The sequence below is a fragment of the Elephas maximus genome, chromosome 8 (assembly GCF_024166365.1).
Source record: "Elephas maximus indicus isolate mEleMax1 chromosome 8, mEleMax1 primary haplotype, whole genome shotgun sequence".
Classification (NCBI taxonomy): Eukaryota; Metazoa; Chordata; class Mammalia; order Proboscidea; family Elephantidae; genus Elephas; species Elephas maximus.
Genome location: NC_064826.1, coordinates 9,897,968 through 9,921,992, shown reverse-complemented (window position 1 = coordinate 9,921,992; position 24,025 = coordinate 9,897,968). Strand labels below are relative to the sequence as shown.

The window sequence follows — 24,025 nt, the reverse complement described above, 5'->3', positions numbered from 1 at the left end:
AATCAAAGCAGTAGATGGACAACCAGGAGCATCTCCAAGTCATTCTCAGGAAACAGAGCAACAAAATGCGAAGCTCAAATTTCCCCTTATGGAATCCCCAGCTCAGCCTCAGCTTCTCCAGCGGCCTGCCGCCCCGCCAACCCACTAGCGGAGAGGTGTGGCTCGGCACTGGAACCCACTGCTCCGCTGCAGAACACACCTTAGAACACAGCTCTGAGTCACATCTACCTGCAAGGCTCAGGGGTAGAATGAGGCAAATACCCACAAAAACAAACACAAAAACCCGACAACACAACCCCTCCCATGAGAACAGTGTTCAGAAAGTGCCTGTACTGGAGAGGCTCGGCGCTCACCACATCTGAAATCCAGCGGTGTGTCTGAGACCCAGCTCGTGTTAATATAAGGGATAAGCAGGTAGTTTCAACCTCTAGGGCTAATGCCATTTCTCTATTGACAAAGACAGAGCTAGCACTGCTCTAGGAACAATGACCCACACCAAGGTACTGCTCTGCCCTTTAAGACCTACCTGCTGCACTAGGCTGAAACCACTAACTCCGGTTCTCCCCTAGGGCTAAGGAGACTGCTTCTACGCAGGGAGGAGGGTGGCTGGCACACTCCCACTCACTCACATCAAGTCAACTCGGAAGGCAACTTCCAGCTCGGCGCTACTTGCGCGCCACTCTATCTTTGTAATCATGCTAAACACAGGAAAAAATCTCAACACATTCATACCTGGTTCTGGTTACCCAGTAGTATCACTCGTGTGCAGTTCAACAACAGACCAAAACCACGCAAGAACAACTGCACGCAGTGGGGCTCACAGGGCAGGGACAGATAGAAAAACACGTGCGCAGGCTTCACCAGGAGCCGAGGCCGTTTGCCAAGTCAGACTCCTTCACCCAACACCCCAGTCCTGGACCCTGAAGCGTGGCTGATGCTTTTATTCTGCACCTGAGGTCCTCAAAGCGAGCGTGGCAAGTCCATACACACTACCCTAGAGCTGTGTGAGTCTGCCTGGAAATAGATGATGCAACAACCCTACACTGTCTTGACAGTTAAATTCATATTACAAAAAAACTAACTTCAAGATTTATTTTTTTAACTTTTTTAAACAGAGAAAACAACACACGCCTGGGGGTAAGGGTGAGGGCAGAGAAGACAGACCCTGGGGACGAATGACGACAAGAGCACCTGGAGCGGGCAGGCCTGCCTGGGAGACACTCAGGCCCCGCCACGCACCCCGGGAAGAGCTACTGGCCGAGGCGCAGACCAGTTCATGCGCCGCCGCACGCCGCTATAGGTCCAAGTCATAAAAATCTTCCAGCTCATCGTGAAACAAGTCCCACTCGTCCTCCGAGTCTGTCAGGTCGTCGTCCCCACCTGCGGCCAAAAGCATAAGCAACATCTCGCCCAGCTCAAAGGTGACCACCTCTTCCTCGTCGTCGTCAAAAGGGCTGCTGTTCTCTCTTTCCTCAATGAGCCCCCAGAAGTGGTTCCTCCGTGGGGCCTGTAAAAAACAAGGCCGTGATAAGGACGGCACTGCCGAGCGGCATCTTCTAGGCTGTGGTCTAGGGCAACCGTCCAGCACGCCGAGGGCATGACGAACGGGACTTCTGATTTAGGGTCTCCATTTTACCGACTCCTCCCCTCTGGCACTCGTTGCCCTCGGTGCCCTCGGCTTAGTCTAGAGCGTCCAGTGCTCTCCTTTATCCTCACATACCCCTCCCAGGTTCCTGAGGCTTCTTTCCTCCTTTCACACTCTAGTCTCACTCCCCGACCCCACCTGTGCAGGACTCAACAGACAGCGAGGTATTTCCCCTCCTTTAAGAAAAACGCGAGAGTTACCCGGCATCTGCTCGATGCTCCCACTTTCTGTCTCTGTGGCTCCTCTCTACGACCATCAGGGTAGGCGTGCTTGTAAAAACAGTTCCCTCCAAACGGGCAGCTCCCACGTCCTTCATCAAAATACCTGCACGCCTTGTTGCTGGAAAGGAAAATATCGCAACCCTTATTCACACCGGACTTCAGGCCTGCGCTGGCTATCAGCCCGGCAGGGGTCGCGCCAGCACGTCTGTCTACAGCCCTCCCCGGGTGCCTTGAGACACGTGCACACGCTACCCAGTCTCTGGTGTGGCACAGCTCTAGCACCACAGAGCCAGGAGGGACCTCTGGAAGCCAATAAATACACAGGTTAACACAGGACAACTCTAACACAGACCCGGAATTTGGTCGCGCCGCAGCCTCGGGGCTCTGGCCACCGGCAGTATAGACTCCGTGATAACACGGTCCCTTGGCGTGCACCGCAAGGACTGCGTTATGGCAGCACACATAGTGGGCAGGTGCTGTCGGGGGTGACAAGGTAACCCATACTGCGAAGTCACAGAAAGGGCAGGAGGGAGGTAGGAGTAGGAGGAGCAGCACTGTTCTTTTTGGAGTGAGCCCAGCGCCGCCGGGGTCTTAGGCTGAGAAGAGGCTGCGGTGCTCATACCTCATCGCCTCCTTGTATTTCTGAATGAGTTTCTGCTTCTCTTCTTTCTCCTCCACCCAGTACTCACTTGGAATGACAAAGTTAGATGTGATCCGGCATTCGGGGCAGGACCTGGGAAACAATGAAGAGGCTGCAGTGCAAATCCCCTTTCAGGCCCACGCTTCTCCAGGACACACCCTGGTCACCGCACCCAGCTTTAAAGCTGGACTGGAGGCAAGTGGGCACTCCCGAAAGGGGTCCACACAGTCACACAACTGACCACTCCTGGGAAGCAAGACAAAGGCCTCCACAAGTCCAACTCACTGGCTAGCCAGTTCAGTTTTTTTAAAAAAAATAGTAACTTAGGTAAAACAAACAAACAAAAAAAAAGACATTTCACACAGACTCCTTTTTCTTTCGTTTAAATAAATTTATTTCTTGTCACTTTGCTCTGTTTAGATTATGTCGTTTTGTTCAGTTATGAGAACAATCTTTAAAGGATGGTGACTTGTTTGCTAGCTTAATGAATGGAATAGGAAGGTGGAAAATGTAAAACGTCAGGAAACATACATTCAGAGCCAGGTACGTCTGCTCACTGAGCCTCGACTAGCTGATCCAAGAAACAGTCTCCTCAGAAAAAGCACGAAGATTCTACTAATGGACACAGAGGATTTCCTCGTTCAAACTGAAATAGATATACCAACTAACCTCGAAGCTGACTGAGATACGAAGAAGAAATCCCAATTAGAAGAATACCCCAGTTTCAAGATAAAATGCATGCATTTAAATGCGGTCCATCTGGTTGAAAGTTGGCACAAGATACTAAATTCTTCCCCAAACAGAAAGCACAAATGGGGGGTGGGGAGGAGCCTCACTTTATAATCTTGCTCTCAAACTGCTTCGCGCTCCTCCACTTGCGAATGCACCTGAGACAGTAGGTGTGGCCGCAGTTGGAGAGGATCCCAAAGCGGCGCTCGCTGGGGTTGGCCTTCTCATAGACCACCTCCATGCAGATCCCACACACCATGTCCTTGCTGCGCTGGACAGCAAATGAGAGCTCCATGTCCTTCTCATGGGCCTCGATGCAAGACTGGAGAGAGCAAGAGACACACAAGGTGCGGTCAAGTCACTGCACACGAGAGGTGGAAAACTTGACAGCTAACTCACATTCAGAGAATCGAACAGTCAACTGAAGGAGCCTGGTAGAGGATGTCCCCAGTGTGACGCAGAGACAAGCTTTGTTCGCAAGTGAACACGGGTTGCTGACATTCGGGGACCTCACAATACTATAAAACCGACTAGAAGACTCAGTTTTGGAAACTGAAAAGCTACCCGATTCTCTCCACCTTACCCTGCAGCTCAACCCCTGCTGTTATCCACGTTCAAGACTGTTTAGTACTAAGTTTGCTGGCTTTTTGGTTTACGGCTGGAGAATGTAATTAGGATTAAGGCCCCAATTTACAACCTGTCAGAAAGGAAAGTGAAGGAAACTAACATTTACTAGGTGACAAATGTGTGACAGGCACAGAATTTCCACATACCCTAAAAAAAATAAATAAATAATGGCTTTATTCAGACGTAATTCACACACCATACAATTCATCCATTTAAAGTGTAAAATTAAATGGCTTTAGTGTATTCACAGAATCAGGCAACCATTACCAAAATCAACAGAATGTTTTCCCCACCCCAGAGGGAAACCCTGTGCCCACCAGCAGTCATTCCTTATTTCCCCCAACCCCCTCCAGCTCTGGGCAACCACTACGCTACTTGGTCTTATTGGTCTGCCTATTCTGGCCATCTCACAGGAATGGCGTCATACAACATGTGGCTTTCCGTGTCTAGCTGCTTGCACTCAGCGTAGTGTTCTCAAGGTTCAGCCATGTTGTAGCATGCATCAGCGCTTCGTTCCTTTTTATTGACAAATAATATCCCATTGTATGTAAAAACCACATCTCGTTTATCCATTCATCAGGTGATGGACATTTAGGCTGTTTCCAGTTTTTGGCTATTATGAATAATAATGCTACGAACCCTGAAATTTGAGTTTCATACGATTTTTGAGACTCATGTCTTTACTTCCTCCACTCGTAATCCCTCGTTGGCCTGCAGGCCTCGGTGGGCCGGGCCCTGTCTTTGTGTGGGTATCGCAAATTTTCTTTAAGAAACATGCTCATTATAAAAAATATGAAAAATATAGAAAAGCTATAGAAAAGTCACCTATAACCCCACATAACCATTTCACATCTTAGTTTATTTCCTTGTCCTTTTTAAACCTTTTATATTTTTAACAATCCTCCAAGGCCAAGGTAGGCACCATTATTCCCAATAAACCCAGAAAAACCAAACCTGCTGCCGTCGTCAGTTCCGACTCATAGCAACCTTACAGGACAGAGTAGAACTGCCCCATAGGGTTTCCAAGACTGTAAATCTTCACGGAAGCAGACTGCCACATCTTCTTCCCAAAGAGTGGCTGGTAGGTTTGAACTGCCGACCTTTTGGTTTGCAGCCAAGTGCTTGACCACTGCACCAGCAAGGCTCCTATTATTCCCAATATACTGATGAAAAATTTAGAGGGATTTAACCTGCCTACACCCACACAGCTAGCAGGCTATGAAGGCAGAATCTCAAATGAAGTCAATGTTACACCATGCTTCACCCCGTCCAGCAACCAAATTATTTTTATTAAATGGGGACGGAATGATGATCAGAAGATAAACCTGTAATGCAATGTCCTCCCAACAAAAAGTTCCTGCTGTGAGTGTGATCCCCTCCTATACTGATAGAAGGGCTGTAACGCGCTGCTGCCACTCTGGAGAAGACTTTGGCAGATGCTCACGACGCGAAACCTCGAGTTGCCACACAACCCAGCACTTCCGCTCTGAGGTGTACACCCCGGAGAAACAAAAATATATGTCCACATCCACCAGTGGCATGTTATTCAGCCATAAAAAAGGAATGAGATTCTGATACATGTTGCAACATGAATGAACCCTGAAAACGGTCAGCGTGAAATCAGTCACAAAAGGCCACACATCGTATGATCCTGCTTACATGAAGTGTGCAGACGAGACAAACCCAGGGAGAGAGAAAGCAGGTTATGCAGTTATCACCAGTGGCTGGCAGCAGGGAAGAATGGGGGTGACAGACATGTTCGAACACTAGACAGGGAAGTGACAATCGTCAGAAGACTCTGTAGATACACTAAAACCGAGTCAACTGTTTGGTATGTGAGTTAAAAGCTATTATTAAAAAAGGAAAAAACTCGCACAGTTCTGGAAAGGGGACTTCTTGAAAAGCATTTCAGAGAGCCAGGCAGGAAATCACCCCTACTGCTGCTAACCATTCAATTCACCAGACGCTTCTCTGAAATGAACAACAACGTGGTCAGAGGGAGCCCATTTCTCACAGCTATGAACGTAAGTGTGTCCCTCTAGACTTACTCTGATGTGCTGTGACCGCTGGGCAGCATCCACAGGGTGCAGAACCTGCAGCCCACACATGTCACAGGAATCTCCATGCAGGTACACACAGTTCTCCCCGTAACGGCACTCTCCCACCGCAGCATAGGGGCAAAGCTGCTTCCTGGTCTCCATGGTGGGCTGCTCTTCCTCTGACTCTTCCTTGGTCACTGAGCCCTGAAGGGGTGTTTCAGTGCAGGAAGGGGCAGCTGAAAGGTTCAAGAGGGTGGAAAAGGTTCAAGGTGCACAAGGCAGATACACGAACTATAAGGTAACTGAGCAGCTAACGGAACAGAAAAAATACAAAAAAGCTTCAACTAAACTCCAAAACGGTCTACTGAGCTACGTCCCTCACTCCTGAAAAGAGATGCATTCCTTCTAACACTGACATTTCCAAGGTTAGGCTTGCAGAAAAACAGCTGCTCTGTATATTTCTTGTGCAACTGAAATTTAATTCTAAAAACTACTAAGAAGAGATGCTTGTCTTTTACAACGTTTTACACTCATTTCTATCGGTATGCAAAGAGTTTCTTTCACTCCATCAACAAGTCGTAAGTCATCCGATTTCAAGTAGTAAAATTATGCTACATACGAAGACTGGAAACAGGAAAGGGTGACAACTCAGCTAATTGATGACCGGCTGTCTAGTCCTCTTTGACTTTCTTCTTCAGGATACTTACTACGGCCACAGTAGGGCTGCCCAGGGACAAACTCGACGGCATTCGCCCAGTCTTCTGCACCTGCCCCAACAGTCGCAAAGTTTGAATTTCTCAACTCAGGTTCGCCCGCACTCATTTCAACAAGTGGTCCAATTCCTGATGAGAGACTTGAGGAAGCAGCAAGGGATGGTTTTGCAGTTGGATCCGTAGCAGTTGCTTCTTCCTGTTTCAATGGTTTGCTGTGTTCATATCTGAAAAACAGGAGAGTGTCAGCAGTCACTGTCCAAACACAACAAGCCTCCAGATGGATGGCGGGCATACGTACCCCGATACGCTCCTTGTGTTCTCCTCAAACTTCAGTGCTGCACATGGGCCACCTGGGAAACTGTCAATAGGCAGGTACTAGCCCCCATAGGATGCCAACACTGTGGCACTGCCTCTGTGCAGTCAAAGTCAACACTGAAGTACGTGAACTTTATTTACAAAACCAACCTGAGACCAGATCTGGCCTTCAGGCCGCATCTGCACACCCCTGCTGTGGGCCAGTCACTACGATTCACACCCCACCCCACTCGAGTTCAGACGGGTGACAACCTACTGGTCTCATGGTAGCTCTGCTGAAGACAGAGCACAGCTAAAATTAACTGACAGATTCAGCAAAGCATGGCCGACACTCAGTTACTACGGAGAAAGGCGCAGCCTCTTATTTACGCCTATTGAAAATGCTCCCCATGTTAAAAGGAAAACTATTTACAAAACATGTTTTAGGTATTTTCTTTTTCTATAGCCATCCATTCACCTAATTAAGTCCTTACACTTTTCTCCTTTCTTTTCATCCCTACAACTACCATTAAATCACATCTCGAAGAACAAAAAATTCTATTTCCTTCTAGAGAAAATTCTCACAACTCCTTGAGCATTTTATGGTCTAAGAGTTACATTCTGACACAACCAATTAAACAAACAAAAATGTATGTACTAAATCTAAACTGTGCTGTAACTACTGGTGTGTATGTGAACCATGGGTCGGAGTCCCTTGAAGTGCTGACCAAAAGGTTGGCAGTTTGAGTACACCCAGGGAGGTGCCTCGGAAGAAAGGCTTGGTGATCTACTGCTGAAAAATCAGCTACTGAAAACCCAATGGAATACAGTCCTACCCTGACACACAGGGCATCACCGTGAGTCAAAACTGACTCAACTGCAACTACTACTTTTTTCTCCTCCCAGCCACGGGTCATCTGTGTTAGTCAGCTGTCCGTGTTTACATCTGAAAAAGAAGCAAAGCCTAACGAAAGATGTCCTCTGGCTTATGGCAAACATTTTCTGAACAGGTCTTTAATCTTTGTATGGTATCATCTCAACCTTCACCTTCACACTAAGCACTGGGCAGCCTGCTGCGTCTTGCGGTACAGGTCACTGAGCAGCCCTGCTATCGCCTATAACAAGTTGCTGCACTTTATTTCATAGCTTGGAATCATGGGAGCTGAAGGATGAGGGGAAGGACCACCACTGACATGTCCTTTGTGTATATCTCACGTCATCATCAGAAAACCCAAAGGAATACTGTCATCCTTTTAGAGACGGCCGAACAGTCACAAAGTGAATATTGGGTCTCGGTTCAGTGTGTGGTAGCCGTGGGCCACACCTGGCTGCTGACACTGGCATTCAGCTTACAGTTCTGTTCCCCAGTCCTCGCACCAGTCACTTTTCCTAGTGTCTCACGGCCCCACACTCACTCCAGAGACAGAGAGCAGGCCCACCCTCTGCGGGGCAGCCTTCCTGAGCCCTGGAGGGAACCGCAGGAGCCTGGCCCCAACCCTCACTCTGCAGATGAAGTTTTTCCCTCATTTGAAACAGAATTTCAGAAGAATTATTTTATTATTTTCACAGCCTTTAAATGAGAAAAAGTTTAGGAGGATGAGATGAAGGTAAGTGGAGAGATAAGAAAGGCCCCTTCTTCTCCTCTGCACACTCGCTGGGGGGACCACGGGGCAGTGACTCTCAGGAACCCTTGCTGTCCAGGACTGGAACGCACACCATCCTCTGACCACCACACTGCAAGCACCAGGAGTGCACTTTGGTGTAAGGTAAATTTAACTACCAAGGAGTCAACAAGGCTGAGTAAAACTTCGGAAAACATGAGATGTTAGCTGGAAAGCCCACAGTTACAAATTGAGTTTTGCTGCTTTCAAATATCCTACAGTTTTCCACAGTCATAAAAGGATGTGTTTTCAGAACAGGCTAGAAGGACACCGAGAAGCCACGTCATGTTCAGCAGCCCCGGTGGAGCGGCTGTCGACAGCTCCGTTACAACCCAAAGACTGGCAGCTGGACTCCACTGACCACTCCTTGGAAACCCTGTGGGGCAGTTCTACTCTATCCTATAGGGTCGTGTCATGGATTAAACTGTGTCCCCCAAAAGTACGTGTCGACTTGGTTAGGCCATGATTCCCAGTATTGTGTGGCTGTCCTCTACTTTGTGATTATAATTTTATGTTAAAGATGATTACGGTGAGATTGTAATACCACCCTTACCCAGGTCATATCCCTGATTCAAAGTGAAGGGAATTTCCCTGGGGTGTGGCCTGCACCACCTTTTATCTCTTAAGAGATAAAAAGGAAAGGGAAGCGAGCAGAGAGGGGGACCTCATACCATCAAGAAAGCAGTGCTGGGAGCTTAGCACGTCCTTTGGACCCAGGGTCCCTGCGTGGAGAAGCTCCTAGTCTGGGGAAGACTGATGAATGACAAGGACCTTCCACCAGAGCTGACAGAGAAGACAAAGTCTTCCCTCCTGGAGCTCGTGCCCTGAATTTGGACTTCTAGCCTACCTGACTGTGAGAAAATAAATTTCTTTGTTAAACCCATCTACTTAGGGTATTTCTGTTACAGCAGCACTAGATAACTAAGATAGGTCGCTGTGAGTCAGAACTGACTCAACAGCAATGGGTTTTTATATTATATTCCAACAGTTTTATATCATCATCAAACAGATCGCCAGCTGCTACTTAACACCCACTACATCCTGAGGAACCAACGGTAGAGAAACAAGGTTCCTGGCCTCAGATGAGAATCTATTTTGAAAATTAAAAAACTTTTAAAATTAAGAGCCCCTCTAAAAAAGGAACATACATCAAACGAAAACTTTATTTTGAGGGATTACATTGAGAGGGAAAGACAGTATTTAAATTAAATATAGTATGGCCTCAAATCTGACTATTTAGGCAAACGTTTTATCCCCTTAGTGCCTAAGGCAAGACTAGAGCCATAGATACATACTTCTAAAGTAAAGATCTGTGGTACTAGGAAGGACAAAGTACAAAAAAGCAAATACTAAAAAAAGAAAAAGAAAGACCGAGACCCCCACTTTGGCAGGAGCCACCAAGGCAGGAGCCCAAGAGCAGGGCCCGGCCCACTGCAGCCTGCACACCAAAGCCGACCCAGCCAAGAGTGGTTATGACTGCGGGAAAAAGAAAGACTCAAGACCCACAGGAACTGTATGAAACTCAGACCTCAGTGTCCAAAAATACAGCTTTACTGGAGCACAGCCTCGTCCAGTACTTCACGTACTGTTCATGGCTGCCTTTGTGCCCCGAGGGACAGGACGGTCTGCACGGACCAGGGCACAAAGCGTGCGACCCACCTGGGAGGACTCTCACATCTGCTGGGTCTACAGCCTGTGGCTGTGGCTGCTGCTGTTGTCAGGTGCTGTCCAGTTAGTTTCGAGTCATGGTGATCCTGCGTGTAACAGAATGAAACACTGCCTGGTCCTGCACCATCCTCACAATAGCAGGTAGGTTTGAACCCACTGTTGCAGCCACTGTGTCAGTCTATCCTGTTGAGGGGCTGCTGTAGCTATTAAATTCTTCAATGGGTTATCACAGAATCTCTGACCCTTTTAGGAGAAATGAGAAGCAATGGATGCATGAATGCTGAGGCAACTTTGAAACTGATACGCATTTCTTTCACATCTTGCAAAGAGTACTTTGATGCGGTATGAACTTCTATCAAAGGAAGGTCGGTCAATTTTCCGTTCTTCTCCCAGCTCTAAGCAAGACAAGCCAGGCACTTTTCCCTCTGGTCGGCTTGCAACTTCCCACCCCTATTCATTCTGTAGCCCAAGATCTGCCTCTAAAGATTTTTCTTCTCTCTAAATTTTAACATACACCAATCCAACAGTCTCTACATGTACAATTTAGTGACACTGATTAAATTCTTCAGGTTGTGCAACCACTCTCACCCCCGTTTCTGAGTTATTCCTCCCTTATTAACACAAATCCACTGCCCCCTAAGGTTCCTATCCAATCTTTCAAGTTGCTGTTGTCAGTTTGATCCCATACAGATAGTTTTTAAAAGAGCATAATGCTCAAGGCGGACCTTTTTCATTAGTTATGCTAAACTTTCGCTCGGTTCCAAGATAACCTCAGAGGGCATTTTTGGTTTAAAGTTTAAAGATTATCTCAGGGCAATAGTTTCAGGAGTTCAGCCACCTCCATGACTCCAGAAGGCCTAGAGTCCCTGAGAATTTGAAATTCTGTTCTACGTTTCCCCCCCTCTTGATTTTAGAATTCTTCTACAGGATCTTCGATCAAAATGTTCAGTAACACTAGCTGGGCACCATCCAAGTCCTTCTGGTCTCATGGAAAAGGAGGCAGTTATTCATGGAGGCAATGAGCCACACACTCCAGCTCCTGCTCCTATTCCTGACTCTCCTTCCTCTGTTGCTCCAGGCAAACAGAGACCAACTGTTGTGCCTTGGGTGGCCGCTTACAAGCTTTGAAGACCCGAGGCACTACGCAAGGAACCGGGAGGTAGAACAGAAGCACTAAGTATGTTACTAGGCCAATTAACTGGGATATGTCCCATAAACCCATGACCCTAAACCTCCAAACCAAGGAACTAAATCCCATGAGGTGTCTGGTTATATATAATCAGCCTCAGTAGCTACTTTTTTGGGGGTTGTTGTTGTAAATATATCCACCACACAACTTTTGCCAATTCAGCTTTTTACAGGTGTATAACTTATTGACAGCAATTACAATAATCAGCCTTGCAACCCTACCTTTAATTAATGCGATTTTTTTCATCATTGTTAACCCCCTTCTCCCTCTCTCTTCCATCCCAGTAACCATGAATCAACTTTGGTCTCTATATATTTGCCTTTTCTTGTCTTTTTATGTAAGTGAGGGTCACACAATATCTGCCCTTTTGTGACTGGCTTATTTCACTCAGCATAATGTCTTCAAGCTCCATCCATACTGTAGCACGTATCAAGACTTCATTTCTCCTACTGGGTGAATAGTATTCCATTGTATGTATACGCCACATTTTGTTTATCCATTCATCTGCTGACGGCCTTGACAGATTTTAATTGACGTGATTCAGCAGAAGCAGAGGGCAAAGCTCCTCCAAAGGAAACAAGAAGTCTACAGATAGCAATGGCTGTCCACCAAGGCCACCCTGCCCCTTCCCCAGGGGGAGTCCAGAAACAGTGCCTGGGAGTTCTCAAGGCTTTAGCAGGTGGAGCCGGGACACCAGCAGTCCTACAAGGTGCAGAGCAGTCCCGAACAAAGAACTGGCCTCACTAAATAACCACTCCACAACCAAGCCGATACAGTAACACTTTCAGCTGCTGGAACTATACGTCGTCTTGCATTGTAAACCACCTTGTCCCTCTAAAAAAAATTTTTTTTTTTTGTCCCTCTAATCACTTGAAATCCCTGGATACTGGGCAAGGTGTATCAAAACCAAAAACAAAACCACACCTGTTGCCATCGAGTGGATTCCAACTCACAGCAACCCTATAGGACAGAGCAGAACTGTCCCACCGGATTCCCAAGGAGTGGCTGGTGGATTCAAACTGCTGACCTTTTGGTTAGCAGCTGAGCCCTCCCTATATGCTAATGGTGATATAAGTAGGCTGACGGACGTCCCCAGTTACAATTTTAAAAAGAAAACAAGCAGTCTTAGAACAAGGCCTTCCGTAAGATTCCCTCTTTAGCTAGTCCACCACCAAGATTCCTTGTAAAATCTCAGAAGGAATCAACAGGGCCAACATTGGTCTCAGGTTCCCAGGCTCCAGAACTGTGAGACAATAAATTTCTGCTGTTAAAGCCACTCAGCAACTATAATGAAAACTAACACATGTTAGGGAGGCGATGAGTGGTGTTAACGGTGGTAGAATAATTTGGAAATGGATAGTGAGAATGGTTGCATAACTTGAACAACGTAATCAACGTCACTGAACTATACATGTAGAAATCGTTAAAAATGAAGAGTGTTTTATTGTGCATATTTTCACCACAATGGAAAAAAAAAAAAAAGAAGAAACTAATGTATGTCTATTCTCCACATATCTCTACTGGGCACCTGAGATACTGTTTTCATCAACATTCAATTCCTCTCTCCCCACTGTAGTTTGCAATGATTCTCAACCGACTGGCCAGTCACTAAACCCAGCTCCCCTACAGTTACCTTGGTCTAGAAAGCCTGCAGAGAGCATCCTACTACAAAGAATTGCTCGTTCATAGTAGGATGGATCTGACAACTTTTTTCCTCCTTAATACTATGACTGCAAAAAGATGTCACTGGTGATTTATACACACACACACATTTACATATATATATACACACATATATACATACTGGCAATAAAAAAACTTGCAGAGAGCAAAATGACCACTAAACTCAGATACCAAAAACAACAACAACAAAAAAACAAACCAAACCCTTTGCTGACAAGTAGATTCTGACTCACAGCGACCCTAAAGGACAAGCAGGACTGTCCCACAGGGTTTCAAAGTCTGTCATCTTTACGGAAGCAGATCACCAGGTCTTTCTCCCATGGAACGGCTAGTGGGTTCGAACTGCTGATGTTTTGATTAGCAGCTGAGCACTTAACCAGTGTACTACTAGAGCTCCTGAACTCAGATACCAGAGGATGCATTTCTGAGCTCTCATGGTCATGTGAAAAGAATCTTTTTTCCCTCCATCCTTACTAGATTTCCTACTGAAAAAGACGTGGGGTGACTTAGTATCCTACCCACTAAGAGTTTCACATTCTGCTGAACTTTAAGCCTTAGAACCCAATAGTTGACACGATTTTTTTCCCGACGACAGGACATTAACAGTCTTACCTAGTGTGGCAGTTTAAGATATGCCCACCAATTATTAGGTACTCCTCCCTTCATGAAGGTGGAGTCCAATGCCACCCTCACACCTCCAATGTGGGCTGGGCTCAGTGACTTGCTTGTCATAAATGGAACAGAGAGGAAATGGCAGTATGCAACTGCTGAGGCTACGTCACAAAAGGCACTGTGACCTCATCCTCTCTCCTCTGATCACCTGTGCTGAGGCATGGGGACACGAAGGCAGCCCCCCTGCCCCCGTGGAGAGGTCTACGTGGTGAAAACAGAGGCCTCCGGCCAGCAGCCACACGAGTGCGCCCTCTTAAAGGCAGGCTTCCAGCCCCGGTCAGCCCTCCCAAGGAGCCTTCCAAAGCCCGCAGTCTGGCAGACAGCTTGGCTGTAACCTCAGGAGAGGCCCTGAGCCAGAACCACCCAGCTATGCCGTTCCCAATTCCCGATTCCCAGGAATTAAGTGGCACAATACATGTTTGTGGGTTTAAGTAGCTAAATTTTGGGATAATTTGTTTAACAGCAACAGATAATGAATACACCTAGACATTTTCTGAACTGGGACAATGAGAGGAAAAGCGCTGCCCGATCTCTGCAGAAAATCCATTACTGCTGCACTGCAGTCTAACAGGTTTCACTTGGATGAACAGGGACAGGGATGGCATCATCGCTGATCCCTCGTGGTTCTCCAACATTCTGAAATGTGAGAGGCACTCCTGAAGCACTGTCCCTAAAACTTAGCTGCCCCTGAGCCTGGTAACTAGTCTGGTGAGCTCAGGGGGCTCAGGAAGGCTTAGATGGAACGCAAGCCCTCTTACCCAGTACTCTAAGCACTGTCCCAAATGCCTATGATCCCAGTCTCTCTTCACAGTTCACACTACCAGAGAATGACTGAAGGCAGTCTTGTTTGGTCTAACAGGCACCTCATTCCTGGTGGGAAAAGGAAGGGCCGGGAAGCCGTACACAAACATGCTCTGCCCCACTCCACTCCACCCCGCCAGGTTTGTAGAAGCTATTCCTTCGGCATTAACTAAATTTAGGACTGTATTACAAACCTACTTCAAAAACGTAATACATCTCACTCCTCTCCACCCCCAGAAAGATTTGCCAATGTTACCAACATTCCTGAGGAGTACCCTTCAACGCCTTTAAGTATTGGGCATGTATCATTTATAAAGCTATTGGAATTGTGTATTTTACTCTCATTTTTTCTCCGAACCCCTCCCAGCCCACCTGCAAACCCAGAACTAACTTATAAACAAATTCTTACCTGCAGCGGTCTCCATAGATACAGTACCCTCGCTGAAAATACTTGCACACGACACCATAGGGGCTGTCGGAGAGGTCATGTGAGTAGCGACAGTTGTCTCCTTCCTTACACACCCCGTGCATAAAATACCTGCCAGACCAAGGGCAACACAATCGGATTAAAAAGATGCAAAAGGTCTGCCTGCAGACACAGGCGGATGTCAGTGCTACGTGGCCGTTCATCCTGTCACTACAGGTAAAGTCTGGCCACCGTTCTCATTTTACAGTCGTGGAGAGGGAGCAACTTGCTTTCCATGCACTTCGGCCACAAGGGCATACTCTGTCTGTAAAAAAAAGTCAAAGATAAAGAAGCAAGAATCAATGTGGAACAAAAAGGGTGAGCAAGTGTGCGTTTCACAAGGAGCCATTTTAATTTTTCAAAAGCCACAAATGAAAAACACTACCAAAATGAGCTGGAAAAACAGAGGCAAGGAAGTCGCTTTATGTCCTCGTCTAGTGGCTCCTCCGCCAGCTACCTGCAAGGCCTTGGTGAGTGTATGACTTAAAAAAAAAAAAAAAAAACCAGGTATCAGATCATGACTGAGTGGCTTCTGACCCAAGTTCAACTGTTACTAGGTTTAACTTAATGTGACTCAGGTTTGAACTTGTGCTGGCCACAGAGCTACAGGCAGTCCCCGGGTTAGGAATATCCTTACAACCGGTAGTTATGAACCAACCCCCGTATAGCAGTCACATCCACGGTTGGTGGAGTATGCCGATGGATACGGAGGGCTGACTGACTGTATGTTAAAAATTCAAGGTACGTACAACGGGTGCTATTTTGTGACATGCATCAAAACATTATTGTTGTTATTACTGTATTATTATGTAAAAAATGTTTTTGGTGTATCTGGAAATGTTTCTTTAATGTTTTGTATGCATAGAAAGGTACACTGCATGCCCTATACTAAGACATTTGACTGACGATAGATACGAACTGTACATAACTGTTCTGACTTACGTACAAATTTGACTTAAAGACAGACTTAGGAACAGAAATCTGTTTCTAATCCAGGGACTGCCTGTACTTTCTGCAAGCCTTGAGGTTGTTTGAGCTCCACATGACCCAAATTTTGTGTTAAGACCACTTCTATCAATGGATTATTTCTGACTGCATAAAGGAACTAAAAGACTTAAAAAAAAAAAAAAGAGCCTAATTGAAGAAATTAATGATAATTACATTGTAATTACCACTATCACTACAGTAAAACCACGCTTTAAAGTATCTCTAAATGTACCCACTGTTGAGACGGGGTTCTCATTGGAAGCAATGTCACTGCTGGAATAAAGCTGTTTCCGGCCCAGCCTTCGGTCTAACGCTTCACTCTGCACAGTCCACACACGGGACAACGTTGGCTACACGCTCCGTGTGACTCTGGTGGCAGTTTGAAGTTAGCAATAGGGATAGTGCTACTGTTTTAGGACTTGTTAAAATACCCACTGACAGATCTCAACCTGGGAAGGTATTACCATGCAGCTCCCCCATCTCAGGCACTTGTTAAAATACCCACTGACAGATCTCAACCTGGGAAGGTATTACCATGCAGCTCCCACATCAGAAATTTTTGGTTTATTCTAAAACCACAATTTGCCACGCTAGCCTTCAGCCCTGGTGGAGCAACGGCTAAGTGCTCAGCTGCTAACCAAAAGTTGACAGTCTGAACCCACCTAGTGGCTCCACACGAGAAAGACCTGGCAATCTACTCCCGTGGAGATCGGAGCCAAGAACCCTATGGGGCAGTCCTACTCTGCCACATGGGGTCACTACAAGTCGGAATGGACTCAAAGGCACCCAATAACAGCCTTCATTCAGTGGTCGGCCATTCCCTCCCAAGTTGCAGGTATGTTTACAATGCCCTCCGTCATGTCAAATCACGTCTTCCACCTCTTACAACCTGATACCTGCTGATCTGAACCAGCCGTGCTTCAAGGTGCTCAACCCCACCATCTGGCATGGCACTCTTTCTTAGCGTCATTGCGACACCTATACCACCACTACTATCTAACATTCATGATGGGTGAAAACAGTTTTCTAGAATCCAAAATGCCAGAAAGAGTGGAAATGAGAGTTGACACACAGGCCGGCTGGCTGAGGGCAGCGCAGGGGGACCTGCTAGCAGGTCCTGTCCAAGAGCACCACTCTGTATGTCACCGAGCTCGCTCGCTCTCACCAGCTGAGGCCATGCGATAGTACTTCACTTTTTTCCCATTTTTATATAAAAATATTTGTGGGGAAAAAAAGGTAAAACAGGGTGATGAATCAGTGCCATACAGGGCAATGCTAAACATGGTATGTACCCCATCTCACAAAGAGGGAAAACAGAGTTTTAGAGATTAAACAATTCAAATAGGGTCAAACTCCAAAAGATGTGAGTCAAGTCTAAAACTCAGCCATCCCAATCGATACTCAGCCAAAGAGTGCCAACTACTCAGCTGACACTCAGGCCTGAGTAAACCAGACGTGGCTCCTGCTTCCAGAGCTTGAGTCTAGCGCAGGAGGCAAGACCTTAACCATGATCCCACAAACAAATGTAAAAATACAACTGTAACAAGTGTTGGAAAGACAGTCCAGTTGTGCCATGAGAGCCTATAAAAGGGAGATATGACCTAATCAGGTAGCTCAAGGAAGGCTTTCTCAACAAAGTGATGTTCGCTCTAAGACTTGGTGGTCGATAAGTCCCTGCTAACCAACAATGAAAAGATAAGAAAGCTCATTCTAGGCAGAGGGACAACAAGTGCAAAGGTCCTGTGGCTGGACAGAGGCATAGCCAGTACAAAGGGCTGAAGGTGCCCAGGGAAGGCAGGATGAGTCACGAGCAGGAGGGCAAACTTGGCGGAAGATGGAGGCAGGGGACAGATTCTGCAAGCCAAGTTATCTTTATGCAATAAGAAACCACTAAAGATTTTGAAACATGGAGGTGTCACAATCAGATTCCATTTTAAAACGCTGCACCAACCTGCCTTCCACGTGACCTGGGGCTTTAGTGGGTCACACGTTTCACAAGCCAATAGCGAATGGACCTACTAGCACAGTCAGTACAACCAGACCATATCAGGAGAAGCAGACTGTTCAGATCAAGCAGTAATAAAAAGCACATAGGTTCAGGATGAAGAGGATGAGGTTGAAATTCCAGCTCTGCCATTTCCTAGCTGTGTGAGCCTCAGGAAGCTCTTTAATCTTAGGTATAATGTCAAGTAACTGGCACGGTGTCTGTGCAGGTACCAGGCTCATTCTCACTTCTCTGCTTCCCCATCTCCACTCTGCCAGGTCAGGCCACATCTTGAACACATTTGCTTCTGACAATGCATTTTAAGAGGTACATAAGAACAAATCAGCAGAAAGGAAGGCAACCAAGAGAGCAAGAGCCGAGACATCATGCCACAAGAAGATGTTAGTAATGGCAGTAGTCTAGTCTGGAGAAGACAAAGGAATAGCCTTTTCCAGCTACTCTTTCTGAGTGAACATATGTGGGAAGACACATGATAGATCAGGCTCCACATGAGGACTAAGGAACAGGACCACTCAGCTATGAAACTTCATGAGGTCCAGAACCACCACCTCTGAAGGAATTTAAGCAGACACTCAATCACCTGATACTGCAGAAGCCATAGAAACACGAGAATACGAGTCCTAATCAGTTAGGCCAGCAACTAAGCGTTATCTTACATGGTTGCTGGGTATACCTGGTCTGGGGTTTTGGTTTGTTTTACCTGCCTTTTGTCTTTTAGTGGTAATAACACTGTCAGTATATCCAGAATTATAAGCAGTCCTTACAGTGGAATCCCTTCTTGCCAACCCATTTCTGTAGAAGTCTAAGAGATCATGACCTAACGGTGTAAGTTACAAAAGGTAACAACCAAAAAAAAAAAACAAACCTGATGCTGTCCAGTTGAATCCAACTCCTAGCGACTCTATAGGATGGAGGAGAACTGCCCCATAGGGTTTCCAAGGAACAGCTAGTGGATTCGAACTGCTGACCTTCTGGTTAGCGACCGAGTTCTTAACCACTGCGCCACCAGGGCTCCACAAAAGATAACAGGAGGAGGCAAAAAAGGAAATCTACTTCAACCTCCACCCCACGAAGCCAATCAAAAAAATTTTTCTTCTGGTTTTAAATTCCACCACCATCCAAATTCACCTTGACATCACAGCCCAGGCTGAGCCTGCATTCACTGGAAGGCTAGGCCCTAGGATTTTGCTTAAGCTCCTGCCACCTCGAAGATTCTGTGACTCTAAGCAGACACTGTCCAGTAATAAAGACAAACACAACTGAGGAGAATCCCCCCTTTGCTGTGGCTCTTGGAAATGGAGGCATGGGAGCCAAGTACCAAGAAACCCCAATAACAGCGTGTGAGGGTACGACAGAAACAACCAACACACTGAAGGACTACTCTGGACATCTTAACCTCCTCTCTGGGGACCAACAGAAATTACAAAATATTCACTAATGTGGCATTTACTCACTTAATCTGCTATGTTATTTGTTATTTTGATATTTAATTTTAGATGTGTGTATTTAACCTTTTTCTTAAATTGTAAGATGCTGATGGTGGGGACCAGGCTTTACTCTGCTTTTTATCTGTCCTATAAGGTCGCTTTGAGTTGGAATCAACTTGACAGCAACAGGTTTGGTTTTGGTTTTTTTATAGTACTGGCACACGTAATACTTGAATATTTAATGAAACCTTCAGAAGACAGCAAAGTGTCATGGAGAACCACAGCGCCAACTGCAAGCCAAGTTTTCTCTCCCCGGGCTGGATAACTTTTCAGTGCTGTCTCAGGTATACACTACTTCCATTCCCCTCTGAAATAACACTCATATAATTTGCAAGTAAAAGATTAACTACGGATTTCACCAGCACTTAGTTCAATAATTTCTAGAAGGATTATTTCACTTTTAAGCTATATTAACCACAGCTTTTTTTCTGAGATGCCAAACAAAATTTTTTTGAAAGCCAAACTAAAAATGCTTGCTTTATGTGCATTATTTCAGGTGCCGGGAAGACACATCTGCCTCGGTAAAAGTGCTCCAATGACAGCAGTGTCTCAAATTCCAAATGAACCTTTGTAAACTACAAGTTTTGGCGAAACATTGACTGTTCTAGCCCCACACGCTGGAGGAAACCAGGAGCAGCAGGGTCTCTACCTCAACAGTGTTTCCACCCTCTAACAAGAGACTCAGGAACGACACAGCCTGGTGGGGGCAGCACAACACAGCTCCTCAGGAAGAGCAGACTTCGGGTTTTCTGAAGCGGCAGAAATAAAACACAATGAGATAGTATTTCAGGAAAAATATTAAGCAAATAGTAACCACCCAGAAAATACAGATGACACTGGGCAGTTAAAAGCAAATATCCATCTCCAAAGAACTTCTAACTTCTAAGAGGATTATATCCTAAGTGAAGAAAAGAGCCTTAGTCAAATTCCTAGATACAGGAGTGATCTGCTATAGGGGAAATACGCACAGACACTACAACACACCATAGCCTTGAGTGCTGTTTCAAAGCTCGTTGCTGTCAAGTCAATTCCAACACACACTGACCCTAAAGGACAGAGCAGAACTGCCCCATAGGCTTTCCAAGGAGCAGCTGGTAGATTCGAACTGCCAACCTTTTGGTTAAGAGCCAAGCTCTTAAACCACTGTGTCACCAGGGCTCCTCTCTTTGATAGGTTTTGATATCAAACACACTGAAAAGATTTATAATACAGTACATTTCTGTATTTCCTTTAACATCCAGCACAGTGTCTCTCATTGCAGGCACTCATTGCTTAATGAATGAATAAGGTAGTTCCAGAAAGATACATACATGTTCTATTAAGCCCATTGTCTTTGTTAATTTATTCCAAGTGTTTAAGCAAACAAAATCAGAAGAATCATACCAGCACGTATTACAGTGGCTAATTTTAGGTAGGGAGACCTGGTAGTGCAGTGGTTAAGCACTCTGCTGCTAACCAAAAGGTCAGCAGTTCAAACTCTTGAGCTGCTCTGGGGAGAAAGATGTGGCAGTCTGCTTCTGAAAAAGTTTATGGCCTTGGATATCCTACATGGCAGTTCTACTCTGCCTATAGGGTCACAATAAGCCAGAATTGACTCGAGGCCAGTGGGTTTGGATTTTGGCTTAATTTTACCAACAACAACAACAACGAAACAAACCCACGGCCACTGAGTCGATTCCAACTCATAGCAACTCTATAGGACAGAACAGACCTGCCCTCTAGGGTTTTCAAGGAGCAGCTGGTGGATTTGAACTGCCAACCTTTTGGTTAGCCGCCAAGCTCTTCAACACTGTGCCATCAGAGTTTCCTTTGTTTAATTTTAGCTGTGGTCTTACTGACAATTCAAACACTGACTGAGCACCTGCTCTACGGCAGGCACTGAACAAAGCCCTACAGCTAGCGTGATAAACAAAACTGTCTAGAATGAGTAAGATACATGTTTGATACCCTACCCGAAAGAGATTAAAAGCAAAAACAGAAGACCAAGTCGGGTATCTAGAATAACTGAAAACAACGTCAAACATTAAACTCAAGACACGTCAAGTAACTTGTTTTTTTTTTTCTCTAACGTTAACTGTCTCAAGCAAAAGCTTCAGATATCCATCTATAGCAGGTACGTATGTGTGCACACACACACCCCACAGCCTTTATCTTCCACAGGCTTGTTCTGATGATTGCTCAGTTACATAAATTTCTTAAATACATGTTCGGTTTTTTGGGTATTGGTCCATGGGGGCAAAGAATTCTCACTGATTGAGAAATAATCTGGGAAATTTCATTCAAAGATGCTAAAGGAAAACACAGAGGAATATCAGTCTGGTAAGATGTTTTGCATTCTGAAAATGATACCGATGAGGAACTAGAAAAGAGAAGAGGGAAACGGATACAGGGAAAAGTACCTACCAGAGGGGAAAGGAAAGCCCGTTAGAAGTGACACAATTTCTGTACACAGAAGCAGATAAAGTGGGCTCAAGTTACAGACCCAATAAGATGGTGGGTAAAAGCAAGGGGCTATCCATATTCTTAGTCACATACTCGAGAAAGCTTATGGGGTAGACTGGGATGCAAGTTGAGTGGCTAGAAGTTCAGGAGAATGGTTACACTCCTTATTTTCTTTTTAAAAGATTAAACTAGCACATATAATCAATCAACTGGAGCAATGGAGAGAAAAGAGAAATGAGCACAGAGATTCACATAACTGGTTCCGTGGACAGGAACTTTAAAATTTTTATTCCTGGGGATACTCTATTTCCTTCCGAGGCTCTACAGACGAATGATAAACTACCTGAAATAGCTTTATACTTTCTCCATCCCATTATTAAAACAACCTTAACTTTACCGTTCACGCCCTGAACGTATCATATTAAGAACTGGGAAAGCTTCAATTTACTGTCCTATTACTGGGACACAGTCACAACAATAGAACACTGAATTCTGTAAATCACCAATATTTCTTGTATTTACATATAAATTATTACACCCACGTTAAAACCAGCGTTTTCGGCTGGAATTTTTCAAGCAATAGAAAGACTTATAGTCCTTGCCGACGCCTCTCTTCAAATCGAGGTATAACACACGCAGTTATCTTACCTACACACAAGCCCTAATCTTAGAAGTAGAGCTCGGGCACTTTTTTACATGTGTGCACAGCCACATAACCGCCGATCACCAATCACTTCGTTCTGGAGATTCTCCTCTCACATACTAAGACCAGGCGAAACCAAACCTCTCCTCGGGCGCCCCGAGCTCCTTCACGCCTTCCAGAAGTCAGACGGGTGAATTTCAAAAGAGAAACATTTCGGTGGGGGAGGGTAATGCAGCTCAAAAAACCGAGCGTGGAGGCGGCGACCCGGGCCCGTCGCTCCGGTCCAAGACGAAGCTCCGAGCCGCCGGCCTCGACAAACAGACAAAGCAGCGGCCCCGAAGCTGCTCCGCTCCGTGGGACGGGGGCGCCGAGCCGGCAAGGACGTTCTAAACGGACGGCTCCGAGCGGGCCCGGGAGCCGGCAAGGCGGCCGCCGCCCTCGGCGGGGCGGCCCGAGCCCGGAAGGGGTGGCGGGGGCCCGGCTCGCAGCGACAGCCCCCCGCCGCCTCCGCGGACCCCCAGAGCCACAGGCCGGGGGGCCCGCCGACCACCCACAGGACAGGGTCCCCCTACCTCTCCCCCAGCGGCGCCCGGCGAGGGGAGGGAGGCGCGGCTGCGGAGGCCGAGGCGGGGCGGCACCGCGGTCCGGCGCGCGGCCCGGCCTAGCGGGGGTTGACGCAGCGAGGGCGGGGGCAGCGGCGACGGCGACGCCGGTCCCTCCGCCCGCGGCCACGCCGGTCCCTCCGCCCGCGGCCGCCCCCCTCCGCGCCGCCCCCCTCCGCCCGCCCGCCGCGCCGCCCGGCCGCGGCCCCCGCCCTCCGCCCGCCGCGCAGCGTCTCACCTGCAGGTGACCTGTTTAGTCCAGCCGCCGCTGCCGCCGCCGCTGCCGCCGCCGCTGCCGCCTCCCCCGCCCCCCGCCCCCGGGGCCAGCGAGGTGACGGCGGGGATAGGGGTGGGGGAGGCCGCTGCCAGCGCCGCCGCTGCCGCTCCTGCTCCTGATGTTGTGGCTGTTGTTCCGGGAGCTGCAGCCTCCGCCATTACTGTTTATCCCACACAGCAATGGCACCGGAACTTCCGGGGTCACATAGTTCCGGCCCGGCCCCGGGGCGAAGAGAGGGAGGAGCCTGTGGCGGCCTCTCGCCCCGACGGCGCGCGTCGGGCCTGCGTGCCTACCGACCCTCGGACGGCGGGGGCGGGGCCAGAGCGGCGAGGCCCGCCCCCAGCGCCCTCTGATTGGTGGAGGAGAGAGCTCGTTGAAGGGGCGGGGTCGGGGCGGGGCCTTTATCCAGGTGTGAAGTTCAAGTTCTCGCTAAACCTCAGTTTCCCCATCTCTCTACTGAGGAGGATGATAGTAGACCCTAACTCATGAGGATTCCCTGATATCCTTGGAAATCACTGAGCTCAGCGCTGGTAC

General features: G+C 47.1%; 1 protein-coding gene across 1 annotated transcript; it reads right to left on the bottom strand.

Moving 5' to 3' along the window:
- Window positions 1-1,077: 1,077 nt before the first annotated feature.
- Window positions 1,078-23,751, bottom strand: MKRN1 (makorin ring finger protein 1). The gene is made up of 8 exons (XM_049893892.1): window positions 23,453-23,751; window positions 14,992-15,120; window positions 6,609-6,838; window positions 5,911-6,137; window positions 3,343-3,557; window positions 2,489-2,599; window positions 1,846-1,984; window positions 1,078-1,507 (listed from the first exon to the last, which is right to left on the bottom strand). Exons 1-8 carry the CDS (start codon window positions 23,647-23,649, stop codon window positions 1,295-1,297), a joined length of 1,461 nt encoding a protein of 486 aa, XP_049749849.1. The 5' UTR covers window positions 23,650-23,751; the 3' UTR covers window positions 1,078-1,294.
- Window positions 23,752-24,025: the final 274 nt, after the last annotated feature.

What these genes read in the sequence shown, in the direction of transcription:
- MKRN1 (XM_049893892.1), bottom strand. Translation starts at nt 23,649, where the DNA reads ATGGCGGAGGCTGCAGCTCCCGGAACAACAGCCACAACATCAGGAGCA. An exon ending in TTTGAGAGCAAGATTATAAA is followed by an intron (nt 2,600 to 3,342) that starts GTGAGGCTCCTC and finishes ATTGTTTCCCAG; the next exon opens with GTCCTGCCCCGAATGCCGGA. An exon ending in GAGCATCGAGCAGATGCCGG is followed by an intron (nt 1,508 to 1,845) that starts GTAACTCTCGCG and finishes TGTTTTTTACAG; the next exon opens with GCCCCACGGAGGAACCACTT.